The 25,136-nt window shown below is 49.1% G+C and overlaps 1 protein-coding gene across 1 annotated transcript in view; it reads left to right on the top strand.

Moving 5' to 3' along the window:
- The first annotated feature begins 584 nt into the window (after nt 1-584).
- Nucleotides 585-25,136, top strand: part of FOXK2 (forkhead box K2) — an 86,877-nt gene continuing 62,325 nt past the window's right edge. Inside the window, exon 1 of the mRNA XM_055389347.2 lies at nt 585-1,160. Within this exon, the coding sequence (XP_055245322.1) occupies nt 742-1,160 (419 nt within the window). The 5' untranslated portion in view covers nt 585-741. The remainder of the gene's footprint in view (nt 1,161-25,136) is intronic.

Raw genomic sequence — 25,136 nt, 5'->3', positions numbered from 1 at the left:
CAGTTTTGACACAATGACATGACTCGCTGGCCAGGAAAGATAACGACATCCAGTCCTGGAGCTGCTGGTTAAAAACGAACGTGTCACCGGGTCCCCTGGGTCTGAGGCCACGCGGCACGCGGCCCCTCCGCGATGTTCCCGCACCTCGCGGGGAAAAGGCCGCTCGGCGGCCGGGCCTGGGCTCACGGGCCGCCGCCTATCCGCACCCCGGCGTCCACGCCGGGTTGGGGGCCGCTGCGTGCCTGGCGCCCGCTGTGACCTTGGGCCTGGTCCCGTCCGCCGAGCCTAAGGCGCTGCCAGGCCGGGCTCAGACCCCCGAGCTCCCGCGCCCGCGCCGACCCCGCGCCAGCCCCGATCCCGCGCGGGCTCCCGGCCGTCCGCCCCGGGTTTTCCGCGGCGCCCGGAGTCGGGACTGCGTCGGGCGTCGCCGCCGGACGTGCCGGCAGCTTGGTGCGACGTGTCTTGCCATTGGCCAGCTTCGGTAGCCCCACTGCCGTACGCCGCCCCCATTGGCCGGCGTAGCCGTCCGTCAGCGAGGGGCGGGCCCGGCGTGCCGGCTCGGTGGCGCGGCCGCGCGTGCTCCCGCCCCTCGCCGCCGCTCGCTCCCTCGCCGGCCGGCGGCCTCGGCTCGGCCCCCTCCCTCAGCTCCGGTGCGCGGCGGCCGACGACCCGCGCGGCCTGGGCCTCGGCCCGCGCCACCGGCGCCCGCGCGGAGCGGCCTGGGGGCCCTCACGCAGGCCCATGGCGGCGGCCGCGGCGGCGCTCTCGGGCGCGGGCACGCCACCCGCGGGCGGCGGGGCCGGGGGCGGCGGGGCCGGGGGCGGCGGGTCCCCGCCGGGCGGCTGGGCCGTGGCGCGCCTGGAGGGCCGCGAGTTCGAGTATCTGATGAAGAAGCGCTCGGTGACCATCGGCCGCAACTCGTCGCAGGGCTCGGTGGACGTGAGCATGGGCCACTCGAGCTTCATCTCCCGGCGCCACCTCGAGATCTTCACGCCCCCGGGCGGCGGCGGCCATGGCGGGGCCGCTCCGGAGCTGCCGCCCGCGCAGCCCAGGCCCGACGCCGGCGGCGACTTCTACCTGCGCTGCTTGGGCAAGAACGGGGTATTCGTGGACGGCGTGTTCCAGAGGCGCGGGGCGCCGCCGCTGCAGCTGCCGCGCGTGTGAGTGGCCTCGGGGCGGGGCGGGCGGGGTCTGCGGCCTGCAGCGCCTGGCAGGACGGGACGGGACCCGCGCCCAGTCCCGGGACCACCCACGAGCGGGGGCCCGACTCTCCCACAGCCGGGACCACCAGCGGGACCCAGGCCCCGGCTGGATCCCAACGCTCGACAGCCCCTGGCCCCGACCCCCGTCCTCCCGGTCCCCCTCCTGGCAGGTGCAGCCCCCCGTCTTTCCGCCTTCCTGGAGCCGGGGCTGCGGGCGGCTGCGCGCGCGGGTCAAGGTTTCTGGGTTCTGTGCGTGCGGGGAGTTCACGTGTGCTGTTTCTATTCTGCAGCGAGGTCGCGCTGAACAGAAATGTGAAAACGGTGTGCGGTGGGAGGAACTGCCCCGAACTAAAATCTATGTCTCTTAACCGATGAAGGGTTGTCTTTTGTCTTTTTTTGTTGTTGTTCAGTCGTTTTCAGTAGTGAGCTGTTTCAAGAGTGCGGTGTTTTAAGCAGGAAGGACTCTGTTTTCCCTGCTGTGTTTTCAGTAGCCCAAATTGGAAGACGCTTCAAGCATGATGGATTTTCAATCTGTGCTCTGAACCTTAAAATTTAGGGAAAACTAGATGCTTTTCGCATAACTTCTACAAAAAGACAGTTGATTAGGAATTATTATAAGGTCATGTAGAGTGTTAAGTCAGCCTGATAGGGAACTGTCTATCCTGCTACAAAACAATTTAGCTTGGTCCTGTGGGTTTATGAAGTTATCATTTACTCTGCTTGAAACACAAACTTGTTGTCTAGGAAATGCTAATTATTCCTCAGGGGCTCACTTCTAGATCATTGCAAGTACAGCCTTTGTCCACACAAACTGGATTTTTTTTGTTTTTTGTTTTTTGAGACGGAGGCTCACTTTGTCGCTCAGGCTGGAGTGCAGTGGCGCGATCTTGGCTCACTGCAATCTCCGCCCTCTGAGTTCAAGCGGTTCTCCTGCTTCAGCCTCCCGAGTAGCTGGGACTACAGGCGCCTGCCACCGCGCCTGGCTAATTTTTTGTATTTTTAGTAGAGACGGGGTTTCACCATCTTGGCCAGGCTGGTATTGAACTCCTGACCTCGTGATCCACCCGCCTCGGCCTCCCAAAGTGCTGGGATTACAGGCGTGAGCCACCGCGCCCGGCCTACAAATTGGAATTTTTAACGCTTTCGGTTGTTGGAGATGTTGGTAAGAGCTGTTGCTTTTCTTCTTGACTTGCGTGTTGTGTGTGTGCGCATGCGCTGTTCTGTTTCTTAGCATGGAAGGGTGCACCAGCGTATTCCTTAAACTTTGGTAGTAGCATTTTAAAGAATGTTATTTTCAGGCCGGGCGCGGTGGCTCACGCCTGTAATCCCAGCACTTTGGGAGGCCGAGGCGGGCGGATCACGAGGTCAGGAGGTCGAGACCATTCTGGCTAAGACGGTGAAACCCCGTCTCTACTAAAAATACAAAAAAAAAAAAAAAAAAAAAAAAAAATTAGCCGGGCGTGGTGGCGGGCGCCTGTAGTCCCAGCTACTCAGGAGGCTGAGGCAGGAGAATGTGAACCCTGGAGGTGGAGCTTGCAGCCAGCCGAGATCGCACCATTGTACTCCAGCCTGGGGGACAGAGGAAGACTCCGTCTCAAAAAAAAAAAAAAGAAATTTTCAAATGAAAATGCTATTTATGTGTGTTTATACTGTAGACGGTATGAAATCAATGGTAGGGTCCTAAATGGCTACCCTTTAATCTGACTTTTTTTTTTTTTTTTTTTTTACAAAATACTGTGTCACAACAAAGGAAGTTATGCGTCTACTGTGGGGATCTTGAGTTTTTGTTTGTTTGTTTTTTATTTTGAGACACGGTCTCTGTGACCTAGCCTGGAGTGTACTGGTATGATGACAGCTCACTGCAGCCTCAAACTCCTGGGCACAAGCGATCCTCCTGCCCCAGTGCTCAGGAGTTTGAAGTTGCTGTGAGCTGTGATTGCACCACTGCATTCCAGGCTGGGATTACAGGTGTGAGCTATGATCTCAGCACTCCTCCCACATACCTGGCCAAGATTTTGAGTTTTTTGGAATTTTTTTTTTTTTTTTCTGAGACGGAGCCTTGCTCTGTCCCCCAGGCTGGAGTGCAGTGGCGCAATCTCGGCTCACTGCAAGCTATGCCTCCCGGGTTCACACCATTCTCCTGCCTCAGCCTCCCGAGTACCTGAGACTACAGGCGCCCGCCACTACGCCCAGCTAATTTTTTTTGTATTTTTAGTAGAGACGGGGTTTCACCATGCTAGCTAGCCAGGATGGTCTCGATCCCCTGACCTCATGATCTGCCCGCCTCGGCCTCCCTAAGTGCTGGGATTACAGACATGAGCCACCGCGCCTGTCCCGATTTTGAGTTTTTAAAGAAAATTCTCCTCACCATTCAGCCAGAACGATTTGTATTGAATTGAATTCTGCACATGCTAACATGATAAACATGGAGATAAGTTGACCTTTCAGTGAGGGCCAGAATTCAGACCTTATTTTTTTTGAGACGGTGTCTCGCTCTGTTGCCAGGCTGGAGTACAATGGCGTGATCTTGGCTTGCTGCAACCTCCGCCTCCCTGGTTCAAGCAATTCTTGTGCCTCAGCCTCCTGAGTAGCTGAGATTACAGGCACACACCACCACACCCAGCTAATTTTTGTATTTTTAGTAGAGACAGGGTTTTACCATGTTGGCCAGGATGGTCTTGATCTCCTGACCTTGTGATCCACCCGCCTCGGCCTCCCAAAGTGCTGGGATTACAGCTGTGAGCCACCACGCCTGGCCGAATTCAGACCTTTTGAACAGTAGGAATGAGTCTTGCAGTAGAGATTAGTAAGAAGGGCAGTGAGATGGAGGCTGGGCCTCCCACTTGTGCTCAGGGAAGAGTCTTGTGGCCACCGAGGCGAACATGTATCCTGGACTTCTCATGGGCCTGGGACTCTCTACCCGTACTGAGTACACAAGGGGATGAGTGGCTTTTTTCACAGAGGGGAGTTTAGCATTTGTGCAGTGTGAATTAAATTATTAACCTAGAGGATATTTCAGCACTTCCTTTTTTGTAAGGTATCATTTCCAAATTTGTGGTGTAGGGCAGTAACACAGGTTAATGGAATAAATCATAAAGAATTGGTACCAGTGAAATGCAGATAAATTGTTTAAAATCTTTTTTTTTTTTTTTTAAGACAGTTTTTCGCTCTTGTTGCCTAGGCTGGAGTGCAATGGTATGATCTCGGCTCATTGCAACCTCCGCTTCCTGGGCTCAAGCGATTCTCCTGCTTCAGCCTCCCGAGTACCTGGGATTACAGGTGTGCACTACACCACTGCACCCAGTTAATTTTGTATTTTTAGTAGAGACAGGGTTAATCCATGTTGGTCAGGCTGGTCTTGAACTCCTGACCTCAGGTCATCTGCTCACCTCCGCCTCCCAAAGTGCTGGGATTACAGGTGTGAGCCACTACACCTGGCCCTAAAATCTTTTTTTCTGAATTTAAGCTCAGTGTTCAGGTTGATGATACAAGTTCTTTTTAAGCTTAAAAATCAAATTAAATGTATAAGCTTGAAAGCACACGTAACTTAGAGTAATTATGTAAAGGCCAAAGTATTATTACGAGTCTCACTCTGTCGCCCAGGCTGGAGTGCAGTGGCGTGATCTTGGCTCACTGCAACCTTGGCCTCTTGGATTCAAGCCATTCTCCAGCCTCAGACTCCTGAGTAGCTGGGATTAAGGAGCCCACCACCACGCCTGGCTTTGTGTTTTTTGTAGCAACAGGGTTTCACCATGTTGGCCAGGCTGGTCTCAAACTCCTGAACTCAGGTGATCCGTCCCGTCTCCGCTTCCCAAAGTGCTGGGATTACAGGCGTGAGCCATTGCACCTGTCCTAAGGCTGAAATATTATTAATGCTTATTTCAGATTTGTCTACTAAATTTAACATCACTGTAGAGTTAGAAAATAATGTAACAACCCGTCGTTGGTCTCTTATTTGAACCACAATGATTTTATTCAAATTCCAACTTCAAAATGAATTTATGTTTTGAATTTATATTAAAAATTATCAGAAAATTTGCAAGAGTACATAAGTAGTTTAGGTTTAAAATTTGGCTCATTTCATTGAAATACTAAATAATGTATTAATGTGGGGGAAGAGAGAAAGATGAGGAGTATGATCCTGTCCTTGTCTGCTGTATTTTAATAATTTGACTAAGATGTGGCTCCAAATACTGTTTCCACAGTGGCTGGGGAGCCTCGAGTCCAGTGTGGTTGGTGGGGGCTCAGTGTGTACAAAGATTGTCAGGGTGTGTGGTTTTCTGGAAAACAAATGGCTTCTTCAAGTCCTTGATTTTTGGATACACAGGATGCAGGGCTGTGTGTAAAGAAAGGCAGCGTTTTCCTCTCTCAGAGCCTCTGACTGACCTGAGGCGCAGGTGTTCCTGGGAGACTGGAGGGTGGGCTCCATGGGGTTGTCTGGGCCCCACCTGGCAGGGCTCTTGGCGGTGAGCCGGTGGAGGTTGCCTCCCACGTGTGGCTGGCCCTGTAGCCTGGCTCTAGAGAACCTGCAATTCAGGCTGGAAGAGACTTTGGAGCAGCTGGAGCGTGAGGTCTGCCTGGGTCTGGTGGGGAGTGTTTTTACTTTGCCAGTGATAGACTGAAATGCCCTCTTTGAGGACAAGGTGGCTTTTTTTTTTTTTTTTTTTTTAAATCGGTCTCTCTCTGTCGCCCAGGCTGGGGTACAGTGGCACGATCTTGGCTCACTGCAACCTCCGCCTCCCGGGTTCAAGTGATTATCCTGGGTTAGCCTCCCGAGTAGCTGGGATTACAGATGCCCGCCACCACGCCCGGCTAATTTTTGTATTTGTATTTTATTTATTTATTTATCTATTTATCTATTTTTTGAGACGGAATCTCGCTTTGTTGCCCAGGTGGGAGTGCAGTGACGCAGTCTCAGCTCACTGCAGCCTCCGCCTCCTGGGTTCTGGGTTCAAGCAATTCTTCTGTCTCAGCCTCCGAAGTAGCTGGGACTACAGGTACGTGCCACCATGCCTGGCTAAGTTTTTTTGCATTTTTAGTAGAGACGGGGTTTCACCATGTTGGTCAGGCTGGTCAGAACTCCTGACCTCGGGTTATCTGCCCACCTCGGCCTCCCAAAGTGCTGGGATTACAGGCGTGAGCTACTGCGCCCGGTTGAGGACAAGGTTCTTATTTGTCCAAGGGCCTGGTCTGGAGGCTATGATTAGTAAAGTGTTTTTTAGGAAGATCAATTGGACAGGACAGTTTGGGTTTGTTGTTGCTATTTTTGTTGCCATGGTAACAAACTAAGTATAATTTATGAATAAAAATAGGCAACTCTTTAACAGTTGTTTATACTTTGAAAATGTCAGATGAATTTGACACATTCTGATCAGTAAGATCCCGGAATATCTAATAGTCAAATATAAATAGAACAAGTTGAATTTACTATTGCCTACAACTATTTAACGTGCTAAACTAAAACTCTGTTTATTTAGAAAAGTGACCCCTGTCCAATGCCAAATGAACTCTATCAGTTCTACCCAGTGGTAATTCCACACTTTCTTACGTGGCATGAATTCCACACTTTCTTATGTGGCCTGAATCCCACACTTTCTTTGTTATGTGGCATGAATCCCACACTTTCTTATGTGGCCTGAATCCCACGCTTTCTTTCTTATGTGGCATGAATCCCTCACTTTCTTTCTTATGTGGCATGAATCCCACACTTTATGTGGCATGAATTCCACACTTTCTTTCTTATGTGGCAGATTGTGTTTGGTAATGTCACATTTGAAGACTTGCTTATTAAATCAGAGACAGTATCTTCCAAGGTGAAGACTGGAGAGAGATGAGCCGACAGTCAGTGGCTTCTGGAGCTTTCCAGGTGGAGACTCCAATAAATGAATTGAGGGAACTCACAGTGATTCTGTCCTACTCAGAATGCAGATGGGCAGAACTGAGCTTCCCGGAGAATCCCAGTACCAGAAAGAAAAAGTAAGAAGGAGGGGGTCCTGGGAAGGAGATGGCCAAGGGACATGGCTTGGCAATCAGGAAGTCTTGGGCAGCCTTTGAGAGGGATGTTGTCTCCAGGATAAGGAAGGAGGCTGGACACAGGGCTGGAGAGTAAGGAGGGAGTGGAGGTAGAAGGAGTGCATGTAAAGTGGGGGCCTTTAAGGAGAGCAGAGTTGAGATTAGGGTTAGGAAGAGCAGAAACCTCATCACTAAGGTGAAGTGGCCGAAGGAACCACCAAGAAATGGGAGTTGAGCCTGGGTGCGGTGGCTCACGCCTGTGATCCCAGCACTTTGGGAGGCCGAGGCGGGTGGATCATGAGGTCAGGAGATTGAGACCATCCTGGTAAACACGGTGAAACCTCATCTCTACCAAAAATACAAAAAATTAGCTGGGCATGGTGGCAGGCACCTGTAGTCCCAGCTACTCGGGAGGCTGAGGCAGGAGAATGGCATGAACCCAGGAGATGGAGCTTGCAGTGAGCCGAGATCGCGCCACTGCACTCCAACCTGGGTGACAGAGCGAGACTCCGTCTCAAAAAAAAAAAAAAAAGAAAGAAATGGAGTCGAGGCCTGGTCAGCTCTTTGCCGAGTAGACAGCAGACGATGTGTGAAGGAGGACAGCTCCCAGTGGAAAAGAAAACGAGATTGTCTTGTTTGAAGAGCTGAGCAGAGCTGGTCGGAACGGAGCCGCTAGGAAGGTCTGGTGTGTTTCCGTATTGAAGGGCTGCAAGGGTGGCTGAAATGCCTTCGTTTTGCGACCTGAAACTCCTGACAAGCTTGTAAGTGGAGCTGAGCCTGGGACACAGGAGTTGGCATGTGTTGGCATAAATAAAGGGATGTTCATAGCAGAGGGCAGATGCCGCTTTGCACTTTGAAAAGTGTTCAGTGTACAAATCAGTTGCCTTTAATAACTATCTGTATTTAAGCTCCGCCTCCTGGGTTCAAGCGATTCTCCTGCCTCAGCCTCCCGAGGAGCTGGGATTACAGGTGTGCACCACCATGCTGGCTAATTTTTGTATTTTTGGTAGAGATACCGTTTAAAGAAATTTTGGCTGGGCCCAGTGGCTCTTGCCTGTAATCCCAGCACTTTGGGAAGCCGAGACAGGTGGATCACCTGAGGTCAGGAGTTCGAGATCAGCCTGGCCAACATGGTGAAACTCCGACTCTACTAAAAATACAAAAATTAACTGGGCATGGTGGCGGATGCCTGTAATCCCAGCAACTCAGGAGGCTGAGGCAGGAGAATCACTTGAACCCACAGGGTGAAGGTTGTGGTGAGCCGAGATGGCGCCACTGTACTCCAGCCTGGGTGACATAGCAAGACTCTGTCTCAAAACCGAAGATATTCATTTGGCAAATTGAGATACATTGTTATCACTGATATGTAGACACAGAACACAGTGCAGCTATTTTAGCATAATTGTTACTTTAAGTTAAAAACCCAGTGACCAACTTACTTCTGCCTCACCTTAGTGTTTAGTACTTCTTCCAGTGGTAAAACTCTGTGTTCCTTTTATTTTACTATTTAGAGTCTCACTCTGTCACCCAGGCTGGAGTACAGTGGCGCCATCATAGCTCACTGCAGCCTTGAACTCCTGGACTCAAGCGATCCTCCCACCTCAGTCTCCCGTGTAGCTGAGAGTACAGGCCTGCATGGCCATTCAGGGCTAATTTATTTTTTTTTGGACCTGGGGTCTCGCTATGTTGCCCAGGCTGGTCGCAAATTCCTGTCCTCAAGCAGTCCCCCCACCTCAGTCTGCCAAAGTGCTGGGATTACAGGTGCGAGCCACCCCGCCTGGCCTATACATGTTTTCAAGTGCTGATCATTTATTAATAGTGAAGTGATTGTAGTCAGGCGTGGCTCCCCCATTTACTGGCAGGTCCCATTTAGACCTGCGGTTGCAGAAGTACAGCACAGCTCCATGCATGATTGGTGGAAATATTCCAGGAGATGAGGCTGTTATAGTAACAGCAGATTTTTCCATTGTGAAAATGTAACTATTCTTGCTTTGTTGAAGAGAAAGATTTTTTTGGAAAATGAAGAAAAGAGGGTTTCTAAATTAAGGAAGCTTTTAATGAAAGCAGTTGGCATTTGGGTAGTATTCTTATCTGTTTAACATTTTTGTGGGGCTCTTGTTTTCTTTTATGTTTGGTTTTTGGAGCAATTTATAATATCTTAAATAATGACAGTCATAGTAAATCAACCTCCACACTTTTTCATGAGGAATTTTTGAATTTGCTGCTAAAATGCAGTACAGGAGGGCATGTTTAAGGCACACGTTTCCATCTCTACAATGTGAAGCGGGCTTTGAGCACGGAACAAGGTGTTACAGCTGCACCTAGGAAGTGGTGGCAGGGAGACCAGGAAGTACCTCGCGCCAGAGCCACAGCCCCTGCGGCCCTGCTTTCCTCGTGCACGTCAGCTTAGAGTGCACATTGGGCTTCAAACGCCTCTGCTGATTTGTTAGGAACAGAGAAGGTGCTCTGCTGAGAATTCCATAGGTTTCTAGACAGTATTTGGTTTTTGCTGCAGTTTGTCGTTTGAGATGGAATGCTTGTGTTCTTTGTCCTGTGAAGGGCATTGGAGTACGACACCAGGGTGAGTCTGCCTCCTTCCCCTCCCTGGGACGTATGACAGTGTCTGGAGACACATTTGGTTGGCATAGACTGGGAGGACTGGTGCTACTGGCATCTAGTGGACAGAGGCCAGGGATGCCGCTAAAAAATCTTACAATGCACAGGACACAGGAGGGGAGAGCCGCCTGTTGCATAGCAACCTAGCAGTTGATAATATAATAAAAGTTGATTATGACTCTTGGTCCTACTGGTGGTAAGTTTTGATAATTTTTTTTACAGATGATTCCTGCTTAAAACCTTTATGCTACCAAAGCATCTGTTCAAATTATACTTGAAAGCGCCTTTTTTTTTTTTTGAGACAGGGTCTTGCTCTGTTTCCCAGGCTGAAGTGCAGTGGTGTGATCTCAGCTCATTGCAGTGTCCACCTCCTGGGTTCAAGCGATTCTCCTGCCTCAGCCTCCTGAGTAGCTGGAATTACAGGCACATGCCACCACACCGGCTAATTTTTTTTTTTCAAGATGGAGTTCTGCTCTGTCGTCCAGGCCGGAATGCAGTGGCATGATCTTGGCTCACTGCAACCTCCGCCTCCCAGGTACAAGTGATTCTCCTGCCTTAGCCTCCTGAGTACCTGGGATTACAGGCGGGTGCCACCAAGCCCAGCTAATTTTTGTATTTTTGGTAGACAGGGCTTCACCATGTTGGTCAGGCTGATCTCGAACTCCTGACCTCAGGTGATCCGCTCGCCTCGGCCTCCCAAAGTGCTGGGATTACAGGTGTGAGCCATGGCGCCCCACCTGAAAGTGCCTTTTCTAAAACAGAGCCTGGAGGTTGAGACTCATTGCGGAGTCACTAGATAACTCCTCCCTTTGCAGCTTTGAAAGGACACTCTCGGAATGCAGTTCTGTCTTGCTGTCCTTGGTTGTAAGAAGATACAACTAGGTCCCTTAAGGCAGTAGTAGCCTAACATTGTTACGTTTGTAATGTGTTCTTTTAGTCGTATTTATTGACTTAATTAGGCTGATACAGATATTCTGAGAACCAGACTACCTTAGTTACATTGATACAGATATTCTGAGAACGTTTATCTTTAGTGTGAAAAAAGACAATGAGCTGTAGCTGAATTGTTCCAGTTTTTTGTGTTCCTGGTTCCACTGGAGAATGAACTGATGATGTGACGTCATTGTTAGCACAGCCACGCTGGGAAAGATGGCTCTCAAGGTGCTGTTTTTAATGGTGTTTAGTGATTAATAATTGGCAGTAAGAAAACTCATCTTTTGACTTTTATTTGAACAGATGGAATATAGAAAACCTGAAATAGGCCGGGCACGTTGGGTCACGCCTGTCATCCCAGCACTTTGGGAGGCCGAGGCAGGCGGATCTCCTGAGATCGGGAGTTTGAGATCAGCCTGACCAACATGGAGAAACCCCGTGTCTATTAAAAATACAAAATTAGCTGGGTGTGGTGGCGCATGCCTCTAATACCAGCTACTCGGGAGGCTAAGGCAGGAGAATCACTTGAATTCCAGCCTGGGCAACAAGAGCGAAACTCCATCTCAAAAAAAAAAGAGAACACCCGAAATAAGGAAATTTAAAATTACTGATGTGTTTTTTTTTTTTTTTTTTTGAGACAGAGTCTCGCTCTGTCACCCAGGCTGGAGTGCAGTGGCGCCATCTCAGCTCACTGCAACGTCCTCCTCCCGGGTTCAAACAATTCTCCTGCCTCAGTCTCCCGAGTAGCTGGGATTACAGGCGCCCACCACCACGCCCTGCTAATTTTTGTATTTTTAGTAGAGACGGGGTTTCACCATGTGGGCCAGGCTGGTCTCGAACTCCTGACTGCAAGTGATTCCCGTCTTGGCCTCCCAAAGTGTTGGGATCACAGACGTGAGTCACTGCGCCCAGTCTACTGTTGTGTTTTCAAAGTGGCTTTTTTGGTCTTGTATTTTTCAGAATACAATAGCATTTTGAGTGTATAGAGAATGTTTTAAAAATTTTGTGTTTTTGCCATTTCTGAGCTGTTGGAGGATGTTAGGATAATGAACATCATTTTGATAGCCATTTGAGCTGGGTGGAAGAAGATGTGGTTTAAATATAAACTGTCTGTTCTGGGTCCTCCTTGAGGACCTGTTCCCACTTTGCCAAGCTTCCCCCTGGACTTGTCCACACGTGATTAAACACAACTGAAATCCTGTATGCTTGAGTGAACTGCATGTAAGTGTTCTGTGGGCTGGGCTGATTCATCTTTACGTTGTACACTTCCTGGGGTTGTAGCCTTTGACCCCTGGGTGACCTCCTCCAGGAATTCTGGGTACTCGATAGGACTCAAATGTTTATTGCTGAATTGGTTGGATGTGGGCTTCTGAGTTTGGATTGGGTGAATACTGTACCATAGGAAACCATGTAAAACAGTTATAAATTTAAGTCAGATTAAATTCACTTCTGATTCTACAGTTGCTCCCACTTTTTTTTGTTTTTGTTGATGGTAGACTCCCCAGAGTGACTTTTTTGGCCTTGTACAGTCATGCATCACTTAACGGTGGAAATCATTCTGAGAAATGCATTGTTAGGTGATTTCATTGTTGTGCGAACATCATAGAGCATACTTGTACAAACCTAGATGACACAGCCTGCTGCACACCCAGGCTGTGTGTATATCCTGTTGCTCCTACAGCCACATGCTGCACAAACTTAAGCAACGTGTGACTGTACTGAATGCTGTAACATGGTGTTTGTGTATCTAAACATATTAAAACATAGAAAAGGCACAGTAAAAATAAGGTACAAAAGATAAAGGTACAGCTCTCTAGAGCACTTAGTATCAGCAGAGCTTGCAGGACTGGGTGAGTCAGTGAGTAAATGGTGAGTGAATGTGAAGGCCTAGGACATGACTGTACACCGCTGTCAACTTCATAAACACTGGACATTTAGGCTATACTTTATTTATTTGAGAAGGAGTTTCGCTTTTGTCGCCCAGGCTGCAGTGCAATGGCGTGATCTTGGCTCACTGCAACGTGTGCCTCCCAGGTTCAAGCAGTTCTCCTGCCTCAGCTTCCCGAGTAGCTGGGATTACAGGCGCACGCCGCCACGCCCGGCTAATTATTTTATTTTATTTTAGTAGAGATGGGGTTTCACCATGTTGTCCAGGCTGGTCTTGAACTCCTGAGCTCAGGTAAACGCCCGCCTTGGCCTCCCTAAGTGCTGGGATTATAGGTGTGAGCCACTGTGCCCGTCTTATTTATTTTTTTGAGATGGAGTTTCGCTCTTGTTGCCTAGGCTGCAGTGCAATGGCGCGTTCTCGGCTCACTGCAGCCTCCGCCTCCTGGGTTCAAGCAATTCTCCTGCCTCAGCTTTCCGAGTAGCTGGGATTACCAGCACCCGAGACCAGCCCAGCTAGTTTTTGCATTTTTAGTGGAGACGGGGTTTCACCATGTTGGCCGGGCTGGTCTTGAACTCCTGAGCTCAGGTGATCCATCTGCCTTGGCCTCCCAAAGTGCTGAAATTACAGGTGTGAGCCACTGCACCTGGCCTAAATGTATTTAAAAAGAGTTTTCTTGTCAGGTAAAAGAAAAAAATTGTAAATAATGTATTAGTCTTAACATACTATAATTTTTTTTACTTTATAAACTAATAGTTTAAAACACGCATTGTACAGACATAAAAAATATTTTTTGTTGTTTTTTTCTGAGACTACGTCTCACTGTGTGGCCCAAGCTGGAGTGCAATGGTGTGATTGTGGCTCACTGCAACCTCTGCCTCCCGGGTTCGAGTGATTCTCCTGCTTCAGCCTCCCGAGTAGCCACCTCGCCTGGCTAATTTTTGTATTTTTAGTAGAGATGGGGTTTTGCCGTGTTGACCAGGCTGGTCTCGAACTCCTGACCTCAGGTGATCCGCCTGCTTTGGCCTCCCAAAGTGCTGGGATTACAGGTGTGAGCCACCGCGCCTGACCACACAAATATTTTTATATTCTTATTTGATAAGCTTTTTTCTGTTTGTAAAATTATTATTTTTTTCTTTTTAAACTTTTTTTGTTTAAAAACTAAGACTGAAACACACACTAGCCTAGCCCTACATAGGGTCAGGACCAGCAGTATCACTGTCTTCTACCTCCACATCTTGTTCCACTCCAAAGTTCTTAGGGGAAGTAACGTGCATGGAGCTGTCACCTCCGGTGATAACGCCTTCTTCTGGATACTTCCTGAAGGACCTACCTGGGGCTATTGTATAGTTAACTTTTTAAAAATAAGCAGAAGCAGTATACTCTAAATTAACAATAAAAAGTATAGTGCTGCCGGGCGTGGTGGCTCACGCCTGTAATCCCAGCACTTTGGGAGGCCGAGGCGGGTGGATCACCTGAGGTCAGGAGTTTGAGACCAGCCTGGCCAACATGGTGAAACCCTGTCTCTACTAAAAATGCAAAAAATTAGCCAGGCGTGGTAGCACACGCCTGTAATCACAGCTACTCGGGAGGCTGAGGCAGGAGAATTGCTTGAACCCAGGAGGCAGAGGTTGTAGTGAGCCGAGACTGTGCCTGCACTCCAGCCTGGGTGACGGAGTGAGACTGTCTCAAAAAAAAAAAAGTATAGTGCAGTGAATACATAACCAGTAACAGTCATTTATTATTATTAAGTATTACATATTGTACGCGATCGTATGTGCAGTACTTTCATACGGCTGTTCGCGTAGTAGGTTCGTTGACACCAGCATCACCCCAGACTCATGAGTAATTCATTGCACTATGACATCACGATGGCTAGGAATAGGAATTTTTCGGCTCCATCATAATCTTAACGGGACCCTCATATATGCGGCCCATCATTGACTTGAAACGATGTGAATTTTGTTAGCCGGGTATGGTGGTGCGCAGCTGTAGGTTAGCTGGGCGTGGTGGCGCGCAGCTGTAATCCCAGCTACTCGGGACACTGAGGTTGGAGGATCACTTGCACCCAAGAGGTGGAGGCTATAGGGAGCCGAGATCACACCGGTGCACTCCAGCCCAGGCAACAGAAGGGGAGACCCTGTCTCAGGTCGATAGGTAGATAAGATAGCCGGGCATGGTGGCACACACTTGTAGTCCCAACTGAGTAAGACCCTGTCTCAAAAAAAAAAAAAAAAAAAAAGAGAAAAATAGCCAGATGTTGTGGCGAGGGCCTCTAGTCCTAGCTACTTGGGAGGCCGAGGTGGGAGGATCACTTGACCCTTGGAGGTTGAGGCTGCTGTGAACTGTGATTGCACTATTGCACTCGAGTCTGGGCAGCAGAGCAAAACCTCGACTCGAAAAAAAAAGAAAAGATGGCTGATATGTAGAGGGGTAACCTGTGGAAGCCTGGCTGCATATGGACAAAATTTCTTGTAATTGAATAAAAATGTTCGGATAATGTGTGTCAGGGCACATGACTTGTCGTACTGCTTGGTAATTGTTGCGGCTCTAATATAGGAACAAGTCAGACCATGAAGTTGGTGGCTTGTTGTTCCCGAGTCTTTGCACCGGGTGCTGCTCTGCTGCTTCTCCTGCAGAGCATGTGCACAGACCTGGCTCTGCGTCTCATGCCACGGGCTAGAGGAGGGGCCAGGCTCCTTCTTGCTGAGAACTTTAGCAGAGCTCTGGAGGAGACCCTCCTGGGACTGCGCTACTGGAGCACATCCTTATCGCACATGAGATGGTCTCTAGCTCTGATCCTTCTCACCACACACTTCAGCCCATCCAGATTTGACTTTAGTGACTGGGTGGCTCCGCACTCACTCCTGTTCCTGTCTCCTCTTACAGATGGTAACGAACTCGTTGAAACATGTCCCCAGAAGTAATATTTTATTTTCCATGGATCTTTTATCTTGTTCTCTCTTAAAAGTTGTTTTTCAGGCTATGCATTTTCTTGTTGACACAAATCTACCTGTTAATTATTGAGTGCTGAAAAACGCACATTTTTTTGAGGCAGGTTCTTGCTCTGTCGCCCAGCTGGAGTGCGGTGGCACCATCTTGGCTCACTGCAACCTCCACCTCCCAGGTTTAAGCGATTCTCCTGCCTCAGCCTTAGGAGTAGCTGGGATTACAGACGCCTGCCACCACACCTGGCTGATTTTTGTATTTTTTGTACAGATGGGGTTTCCACATGTTGGTTAGGCTGGTCTTGAACTCCTGACCTCAGCTTATCCACCTGCCTTAGCCTCCTAAAGTGCTGGGATTACAGGTGTAAGCCACCGTGCCCGGCCTTGGCCTTCATGATTTCTGATGAGAAGTCAGCTGTTAACAGTTATCCAGTCGCTTATCTCTTGCTGCTGTCAAGATTCTCTCTTTTTTGTCTTTTGGCTTTCAACACTTTGATTAAAATGCGTTTCATTTTGGGTCCTGTGAGTTTATCCTACTTGGAGTTTGTTGAGCTTCTTGGATTTGTAAAATTCTTGTCTTTCATTAAACTCGAAAAGGTTTTGGCCATTATTTTTTCAGACATTCTTTCTGCCCATTTCAGACTCCCATGGTTGGTTGGTGAGCTGACATCTCACGGGTCCTTTAGGCTCTGCTCGTCTTCTTTGTTCTTTCTCCTTTCTGAGGAGACTTGCGGGAGCAGAATCTCAGTCTTCCTATCTTCAAGTTTCCTGATTCTTCTTGTGCCTGCTCAGATGTGCTACTGAACTGCTAGCATGAGCTTTTCATGTTTGTCATTGTACCTTTTAAAAGCTCCAGGATTTCTGTTTCGTTCCTTTTTATGCTGTCTCTGTCGATAGTCCTGTTTGGTTCACACACACGTTGTTTTCCTTATCTCTTTTAGTTGTGTGTTTTTGTTTTTTTTTTGAGAGGGAGTTTCTCTTTTGTTGCCCAGGCTGGAGTGCAGTGGCGCGATCTGGGCTCACTGAAACCTCTTCTGGTTCAAGCGATTCTCCCGCCTCAGCCTCCCGAGTAGCTGGGATTACAGGCATGCGCCACCATGCCCAGGTAATTTTGTATATTTAGTGGAGATGGGGTTTCTCCATGTTGGTCAGGCGGGTCTGGAACTCCTAACCTCAGGTGATCCACCTGTCTCAGCCTCCCAAAGTGCTGGGATTATAGGTATGAACCACCGTGCCTGGCATTTTTTTGTATTTTTAGTAGAGATGGGGTTTCACCGTGTTGGCCAGGCTGGTCTCAAACTCCTCACCTCAGGTGATCTGCCCATCTCGGCCTCCCCAAGTGCTGGGATTACAGGTGTGAGCTACGGTGCCCGGCCTGTGTTTTTATTTAAGTTTTTGAGCATATTTAAGGCAGTTGTTTCAAAGTTTTTGTCTAGTAAATCCAGCATCTGGCCTTCCCCAGAATAGTTTCTGTCAGTTTTTATTTCTTTGACTGAGTCATACTTTCCTGTTTCTTTGTGTGCCTTGTGATTTTTGTTGTTGTTGCAAACTGGACCTGTGATGATTAGAACGCAGTAGCTCTGGAAATCAGATTCTTCTCCTTTCCTTGGGTTTGGTGGGGTTTTTTGCTTGCCAAAGGATATAGGGGCCGTTTTATTTAACGACTTTTCCAAGCTATTGTTATTGCAGACTATCTTCCTTCGTTATGTAGTCACTGAAGTCCTTGTTCCTCAGCTTGTGTTTAGTTGGTGTTTTGACAAAGACTTCCTTGAATGCCAGGAACTCTTCCAGTCTTTACGAACTGGCTCTGTGCCTGAGCCCTCCTTGAACTCTTGATGGGCTTGCCCTTGGCCTAGGGATGAGCCCAGAGTGAAAGCAAGCTCGAGGCCTGAGGAGGTCTTCGCAGAGTGGGCATTTTGCCCTGGGCATGTGTGTAGCTTTCTGAATTTTCCAGCACACACTGAGGCCTCTGAGTGTCCTGATTTCCCAGAAACACACCCAGTTTTTTGCCTTAGGCAGTCTGTTGTATGTTGGGACTGTAATCTTCTGCCCCAGGCATCTGAGAGTTAAATGGGTTTGAAATGTTTTTAAGCTTTTTTTGGCCTTGGATCTGACTTAGGCAAAACAGAAGAGGAGTGCCTTGTGTCAGTCAGACTCCAGACAGGTTAGAACAGACACACACAATACATTTTGAATGAGGTCTCCAACAGCTTCTGGTAGGCACTTAAGGTTAGAAAACATTGTTTAGGAAAAGAATAGAATATAAAGCTTAGCGGTTGGTTGTAGAAGGTTCTTGCTGCTGGATCCACTCAGCTCCTGGGCAGTTGGTGGAGGCCAGCCTCCAGCTGACCAGTGAGTGGGACGCTGGGCTGGAGCTGCTGGTATTATGTTAGGAAAGTTATTCCTGAGAAATTCAGATACTTATTGACTGAATTGGTATGATGCTTATAGTCTTTCTTAAATGATTAAAGTTTAACATATTATTGAATTTAAAAATATTGTGAAATAATACTTGTTGTAGAACATTTAGACCGTAAAAGTGGATGTGAAAAATTATCCATTGCCGGGCGGGCACGGTGGCTCACGCCTGAAATCCCAGCACTTTGGGAGGCTGAGGCGGGCGGATCATGAGGTCAGGAGTTTGAGACCAGCCTGGCCAGCATACAAAAAATTAACCAGGCATGGTGGTGTGTGCCTGTAATCAGCTATTCAGGAGGCTAAGGCAGGAGAATTGCCTGAACCTGGGAAGTGGAAGTTGCAGTGAGCTGAGATCATGCCACTGCACTCCGGCCTGGGTGACAAGAGTGAGACTCCATCTCAAAAAAAAAAAAAAAAAAAAAAAAAAGGCCAGGCACGCGGTGGCTTATGCCTGTTTGCCAACACTTTCGGAGGCCGAGGCGGGCAGGTCACGAGGTCAAGAGATTGAGACCATCCTGGCCAACATGGAAACCCCATCTCTACTGAAAATAAAAAAATTAGCCGGGCGTGGTGGCACATGCCTATAATCCCAGCTACTCTGGAGGCTGAGGCAGGAGAACCCCTTGAACCTGGGAGGTGGAGGTTGTAGTGAGCTGAGATCGCACCACTGCACTCCAGCCTGGCGATGGAGACTCTGTCTCCAAAAAAAAAAAAAAAATCCGTGGCCGGGCACAGTAGCTCTCACCTGTAATCCCAGCACTTCTGGAGGCTGAGGCAGGTGGATTGCTTGAGGTCAGGAGTTCGAGACTAGCTTGGCCAACATGGTGAAACCCTGTCTCTACAAAAATACAAAAATTAGCTGGGCATGATGGTCGGTGCCTGTAATCCCAGCTACTTGGGAGGCTGAGACAGGAGAATCGTTTGAACCCAAGAGGCAGAGGTTGCAGTGAGCCGAGATCGTGCCATTGCACTCCAGCCTGGGCGACTGAGCAAGACTCCGTCTGAAAAAAGAAAAAAAAGACATAGGCCGGGTGGGAGGTGGGAGGATTGCTGGAGGCCAGGAGTTCGAGACCAGCCTGGCCAACATAGTGAGACTTCTTTCTCTACAAAAAATTTAAAAATTAGGTGTGGTCGTGCATTCCCCCAGTCCTAGCCACTTGGGAGGCTAAGATGGGAAAATCCCGTGAGCCCGGGAAGTTGAGGCTGTAGTGAGCCGTGCTCGTGCCACTGCGCTCCATCCTGGGTGACAGACCAAGATCGCGTCTCCAATTAAAACAACATTAAGCTCATTTTGTCAAAGGAAAAATTACCGTCCTCGCATTTGCCTTCGTTGTTGCGACGGAAGAATGCCCTTGTCCTCTGCTGGTGGACACAGTCCCCACAGGAGCTGCGTGGGGTTTTTCCTGTGTATCATGTATGGTGTAGAAGAGCAAAATGCTCTGCACCGTGTTTTATAGGGAGTGAAAAAGAACCCCACCAAACTTAGGATGCATCTTTCCAGCCGGGCCCTTCCTCAAGCCCCTCACTGTCACCTCTGGCCCCAGGGCAGGCCTGGGGCTCACCCCTTGGACAACACTGAGGCCCAGCCCAGAGAAGGGACTTGTACCCTATACCATACCCACAGCTCACAGCCACTCAGCCCAGTGTGGGTTACCCCAGCCAGATCTCCTTCCAAAGCAGTTAGAAGAGTAATGATGAAGAGTCCTTCAGAATTTTGATTCTTCTTCCTCTCCTGGTTTATCTTCTGGTGGAAAGAGAAAACACTTTTGGAATGTTTAAGACTGAGAGGTGATGGGATTTCTTTTTGAGCTAGAAAATGTGGTATGAGAATGGGAGGGAGAAATAGAAAAGTATTGAAGCTTTTAAAACTGTAAGGTGGCCGGGCCTGGTGGCTCAGGCCAGTTATCTCAGCACTGTAAGGTGGCCGGGCGTGGTGGCTCAGGCCAGTTATCTCAGCACTGTAAGGTGGCCGGGCGTGGTGGCTCAGGCCAGTTATCTCAGCACTGTAAGGTGGCCGGGCGTGGTGGCTCAGGCCAGTTATCTCAGCACTGTAAGGTGGCCGAGCGTGGTGGCTCAGACCCCTAATCTCAGCACTGTAAGGTGGCCGGGCGTGGTGGCTCAGGCCTGTCATCTCAGCACTGTAAGGTGGCCGGGCGTGGTGGCTCAGGCCAGTTATCTCAGCACTGTAAGGTGGCCGGGCGTGGTGGCTCAGGCCAGTTATCTCAGCACTGTAAGGTGGCCGAGCGTGGTGGCTCAGGCCAGTTATCTCAGCACTGTAAGGTGGCCGAGCGTGGTAGCGTGGTGGCTCAGGCCAGTAATCTCAGCACTGTAAGGTGGCCGAGCGTGGTGGCTCAGGCCCGTCATCTCAGCACTGTAAGGTGGCCGGGCATGGTGGCTCAGGCCTGTCATCTCAGCACTGTAAGGTGGCCGGGCGTGGTGGCTCAGGCCAGTAATCTCAGCACTGTAAGGTGGCCGAGCGTGGTGGCTCAGGCCAGTAATCTCAGCACTGTAAGGTGGCCGAGCGTGGTGGCTCAGGCCCGTCATCTCAGCACTGTAAGGTGGCCGGGCATGGTGGCTCAGGCCTGTCATCTCAGCACTGTAAGGTGGCCGGGCATGGTGGCTCAGGCCAGTAATCTCAGCACTGTAAGGTGGCCGGGCGTGGTGGCTCAGGCCTGTCATCTCAGCACTGTAAGGTGGCCGGGCGTGGTGGCTCAGGCCCGTAATCTCAGCACTGTAAGGTGGCTGGGCGTGGTGGCTCAGGCCTGTAGTCTCAACACTTTGGGAAGCTGATGCGGGAGGATCAGTTGAGGACAGGAGTTCGAGACCAGCCTGGACAACATAGATGGACCCTGTCTCTACAAAAAAAATGAAACAATTAGCTCTGTATGGTGGCACATGCCTGTGATTCCAGCTACTTTGGAGGCTGAGGTGGGAGGATTGCTTGAACCCAGGAATTCAAGGCTATAGTGAGCCATGATCATACCACTGCACTCCAGTCTGGGTAACACTCAAGACCTTGTTTAAAAAAAAAAAATTAATTAAAAGATATATGTAAATGGGCCGGGCATGGTGGCTCACGCCTGTAATCTCAACACTTTGGGAGGCTGAGGTGACTGGATCACCTGAGGTCAGGAGTTCGAGACCAGGCTGGCCAACATGGTGAAACCCTGTCTCCGTTAAAAATACAAAAAATTAGCTGGGCATGGTGGCACTCACCTGTAATCCCAGCTATTCGAGAGGCAGAGGCAGGAGAATCTCTTAAACCTGGGAGGTGGAGGTTGCAGTGAGCTGGGATCATGCCACTGCACTCCAGCCTGGGTGACACAGCGAGACTCCATCTCAAAAAAAAAAAAAAATCGAGAATTGAAAGAGCTTGTTGGACGCGGTGGCTCACGCCTGTAATCTCAGCACTTTGGGAGGCCAAGGAAGGCGGATCACCTGAGGTCGGGAGTTCAAGACCAGCCTGGCCAGTGTGGTGAAAACCTGTCTCTACTAAAAATACAAAAATTAGCTGAGTGTGTTGGCAGATGCCTGTAATCCCGGCTACTTGGGAGGCTGAGGCAGGAGAATTGCTTGAACCTGGGAGGTGGAGATTGCGGTGAGCTGAGATCATGCCATTGCAGTCCAGCCTGGGCAACAAGAGCGAAACTCTGTCTCAAAAAAAAAAAAAAAAAAAAAAAAAGAGTTACCTTTCAGAATGGGCTCAACCGCTTGAATGATTTGGAGAATTGGAGGTAAGAGATTTTGGTGTTAATGACTTTAACTTCCCTGTCTTATGTCCATTCTTTCTGCACAATTGTTGTTTGTGGGTATGCGTCCTTCTGCACGTAATATGTTTGAAGCCTTTCCAGTGATCCCATGTCTATACCCCCTTTCCCCTGTGTAGCCATCCCATTGGCCTGGATGCTTGGGGTTGGTTTGTCTACTCATGCCCCTGTCTTTTCTCCTGGAGGTGGCACACTCCAGTCCAGCACCCACCCTCAGGCGTAACCCTTTCCTTCCTCCCACACGCCTGCCCACCGGATGCTACTCTGCAGCTGCCTCTCCTGTAAGACCAGCCGTGAAGGTTCCTGCTCAGATGCTTTCCCTATGTCTGTCTCTCAGTGCCATCTAGGGAGGGAGCAAATAGTTATCAAGTTAGCACTTTATTCTGTCTTGAATTCTCTAATTGTTTTATGCCCACTAACAAGGTTGACAGCTGAGGTCCCATATCAGTAAGTGAGCATTTATTATTTTTTTTTCCCAGCGCGTCACACCTGGGCTTGTTGAACAGAAAAGCCTTTTTATGTGTTAATACTATGTTGGCTTGAAATGGAGTGGCATCTTCAGGGGCTGACAGTGGCATAGCTTGGAGTGTGATCTTTCTCAGACAGAGGGGTCCACAGTGGGTGTGTGTGGTGTGTGGCTGCTGCTTCATTGTCCTTGGAGTGGGCCCTCCGAGCGTTGGAGGGTGTTTGAGACCAAGCACATTCCTGTGTGGGCAGCTCCGTCTTCTCTGGTTCTGCTGATGGATTCACTTTTTAGCGTAGGTGTCAGTGGGCCAACCTCAGGGGCGTGCAGGGACAGGGATAAAGGGTGTGGTATAAGCACAAGTAGGCCTGAAATAGACAGGTTTTTGGAGTTAGAATTTTAAAATAGTTGTAGATTCTAAATAACTAATGATTTACAGTTTTGTTTTGTTTTGTTTTGTTTTTTGAGACAGAGTTGCGCCGTATCACCCAGGCTGGAGTGCAGTCGCACGATCGTGGCTCACTGCAACCTCCGTCTCCTGGGTTCAAGTGATTCTCGTGCCTCAGCCTCCCAAGTAGCTGGGATTACAGGCGCCCACCATCACGCCCAGCTAATTTTTGTATTTTTAGTAGAGACGGGGTTTAACCATGTTGGCCAAGGCTGGTCTCGAACTCCTGACCTCCCGCCTCAGCCTCCCAAAGTGCTGGGATTGCAGATGTGAGTCACCACGCCTGGCCAAATTTTTAAATGTATTAACTTGTATCTGTGTATTACAAATTGATACTTGTGTGACAATCAGATATGACACTCAAAGGAAAACTGATAATTTTTTTTTCATACTTAACACACTGTGAACTGCATTGTACCTGTTTCAAGAGGTAGGAAGGGTGATTTTTTTTTTTAATAGATGGAGTCTTACTTTGTTGCCCAGGCTGGAGTGCAGTGGTGCGATCGTGGCTCACTGCTCCCTCGAATTTCTGGGCTCAAGGGATCCTCTTTACCTCAGCCTCCTGAGTAGTAGGGACTAGAGGCACAAATCACTGCATCCAGCTAATTAAATTTTTTTTTTTTTTGAGATGGAGTCTCATTCGGTTTCCCAGGCTGGAGTGCAGTGACACAATCTCAGCTCACTGCAACCTCCACCTTCCTGGTTCAAGTGATTCTTTTGCCTCAGCCACCCTAGTAGCTGGGATTACAGGCGTGCACCACCACGCCTGGCTATGTTTGTATTTTTTGGTAGAGACAGGGTTTCGCCACGTTGGCCAGTGTGGTCTTGAACTCCTGGCCTCAGGTGATCCACTTGCCTCAGCCTCCCTCCACAAATTTTTTTTTTCTTATTTCTTTTTTTTTTTTGAGACAGTTTCGTTCTTGTCGCCCAGGCTGGAGTGCAATGGTGCGATTTCGGCTCACCGCAACCTCCGCCTCCTGGGTTCAGGCAATTCTCCTGCCTCAGCCTCCCGAGTAGCTGGGATTACAGGTGCGCACCACCAGGCCCAGCTAATTCTTTTTGTATTGTTAGTAGAGACGGGATTTCACCATGTTGGCCAGGCTGGTCTTGAACTCCTGAACTCAGGTGATCCGCCCATCTCTGGCCTCCCAAAGTGCTGGGATTCCAGACGTGAGCCACCATGCCCTTCCCCAGTTTTTTATTTTATTTTATTTTATTTGATACGGACAGGGTCTCACTGTCCTGCTCAGGTTGGTGTAGTACTCCTGGGCTCAAGCAGTCTTCCTGCCTTGACCTCCCAACTTTGAATTACTGGGATTACAGATGTGAGCTGCCACACCCAGCAGAAGGGCAGTTTTGGTGTTGATAGGAGAAACAGCAGAGGACCCTGCTGGCAGGAGAGGACAGGTACAGAGTGCGGCCAAAGCAGTATTACCAAGGGTTTGGTCAGCTTTAAAAGTGGTCTCTGGGCCGGGTGCAGTGGCTCATGCCCAGTACTTTGGGAGACTGAGGCAGGAGGATCAGTTGAGGACAGGAGTTCGAGACCAGTCTAAGGAACATAGTAGGACCCTGTCTGTACAAAAAATAAAAAAAATTAGCTGGGTGTGGTGGTGCGCACCTGTAGTCCCAGGTACTCAGGGGGCTGATGTGGGAGAATTGCTTGAGCCCAGGAGGTTGAGGCTGCAGCAAGCCATGATTGCAGAGTGAAACCCTGTATAAATGAATAAACGAATGAATGGTCCCTGGTACTTAACAGGTTATTTACCTGGAAAGGAAAAGTAGAATAAGTTAAACTTCTTCAGTGCTGTTACCAGAGTGGCCAGTGGGTCCTCAGCAGAGGACATTTGCCACGTGGGGGTTTCGTTTGATACTGTGATTTTTGTCTTAAAACTGTTTTCTAAATCCACTTCACAACTATTTGTAAATGCTTAGTAAATAAAACTGGACGTGCTATCAGAATAATATTTTGAGATACCTTTTTTATTGTGTTGTGTTGTTTTAGAGATAGGGCTTTGCTCTGGTACCCAGGCTGGAAGTGTCAGTGGTGCAGTCATAGCTCACTGCACCATGTTTTTTAATAGATGGAGTCTTACTTTGTTGCCCAGGCTGGAGTGCAGTGGTGCGATCATGGCTCACTGCTCCCTCGAATTTCTGGGCTCAAGGGATCCTCTTTACCTCAGCCTCCTGAGTAGTAGGGACTAGAGGCACAAATCACTGCATCCAGCTAATTAATTTTTTTTTTTTTTTTTTTTTTTTTTGAGATGGAGTCTCATTCGGTTTCCCAGGCTGGAGTGCAGTGGAACTCCCGGGCTCCCGTTATCTGGGGAGGCTGTAGGTGAGAGCTTTTGGCATCTAAATGAAGGCTTCTTTTAAGGGGCAAACTGATCGCTCAGTGCTGTGTGAGCACCTGCTGTGGGGGTGCCACACCCAGGAGCTGAGCAGAG

The sequence above is a fragment of the Gorilla gorilla genome, chromosome 4, assembly GCF_029281585.2.
Source record: "Gorilla gorilla gorilla isolate KB3781 chromosome 4, NHGRI_mGorGor1-v2.1_pri, whole genome shotgun sequence".
NCBI lineage: Eukaryota > Metazoa > Chordata > Mammalia > Primates > Hominidae > Gorilla > Gorilla gorilla.
The sequence above is the reverse complement of the archived record's forward strand: the minus strand, read 5'-3'. Positions and strand labels throughout refer to the sequence as shown.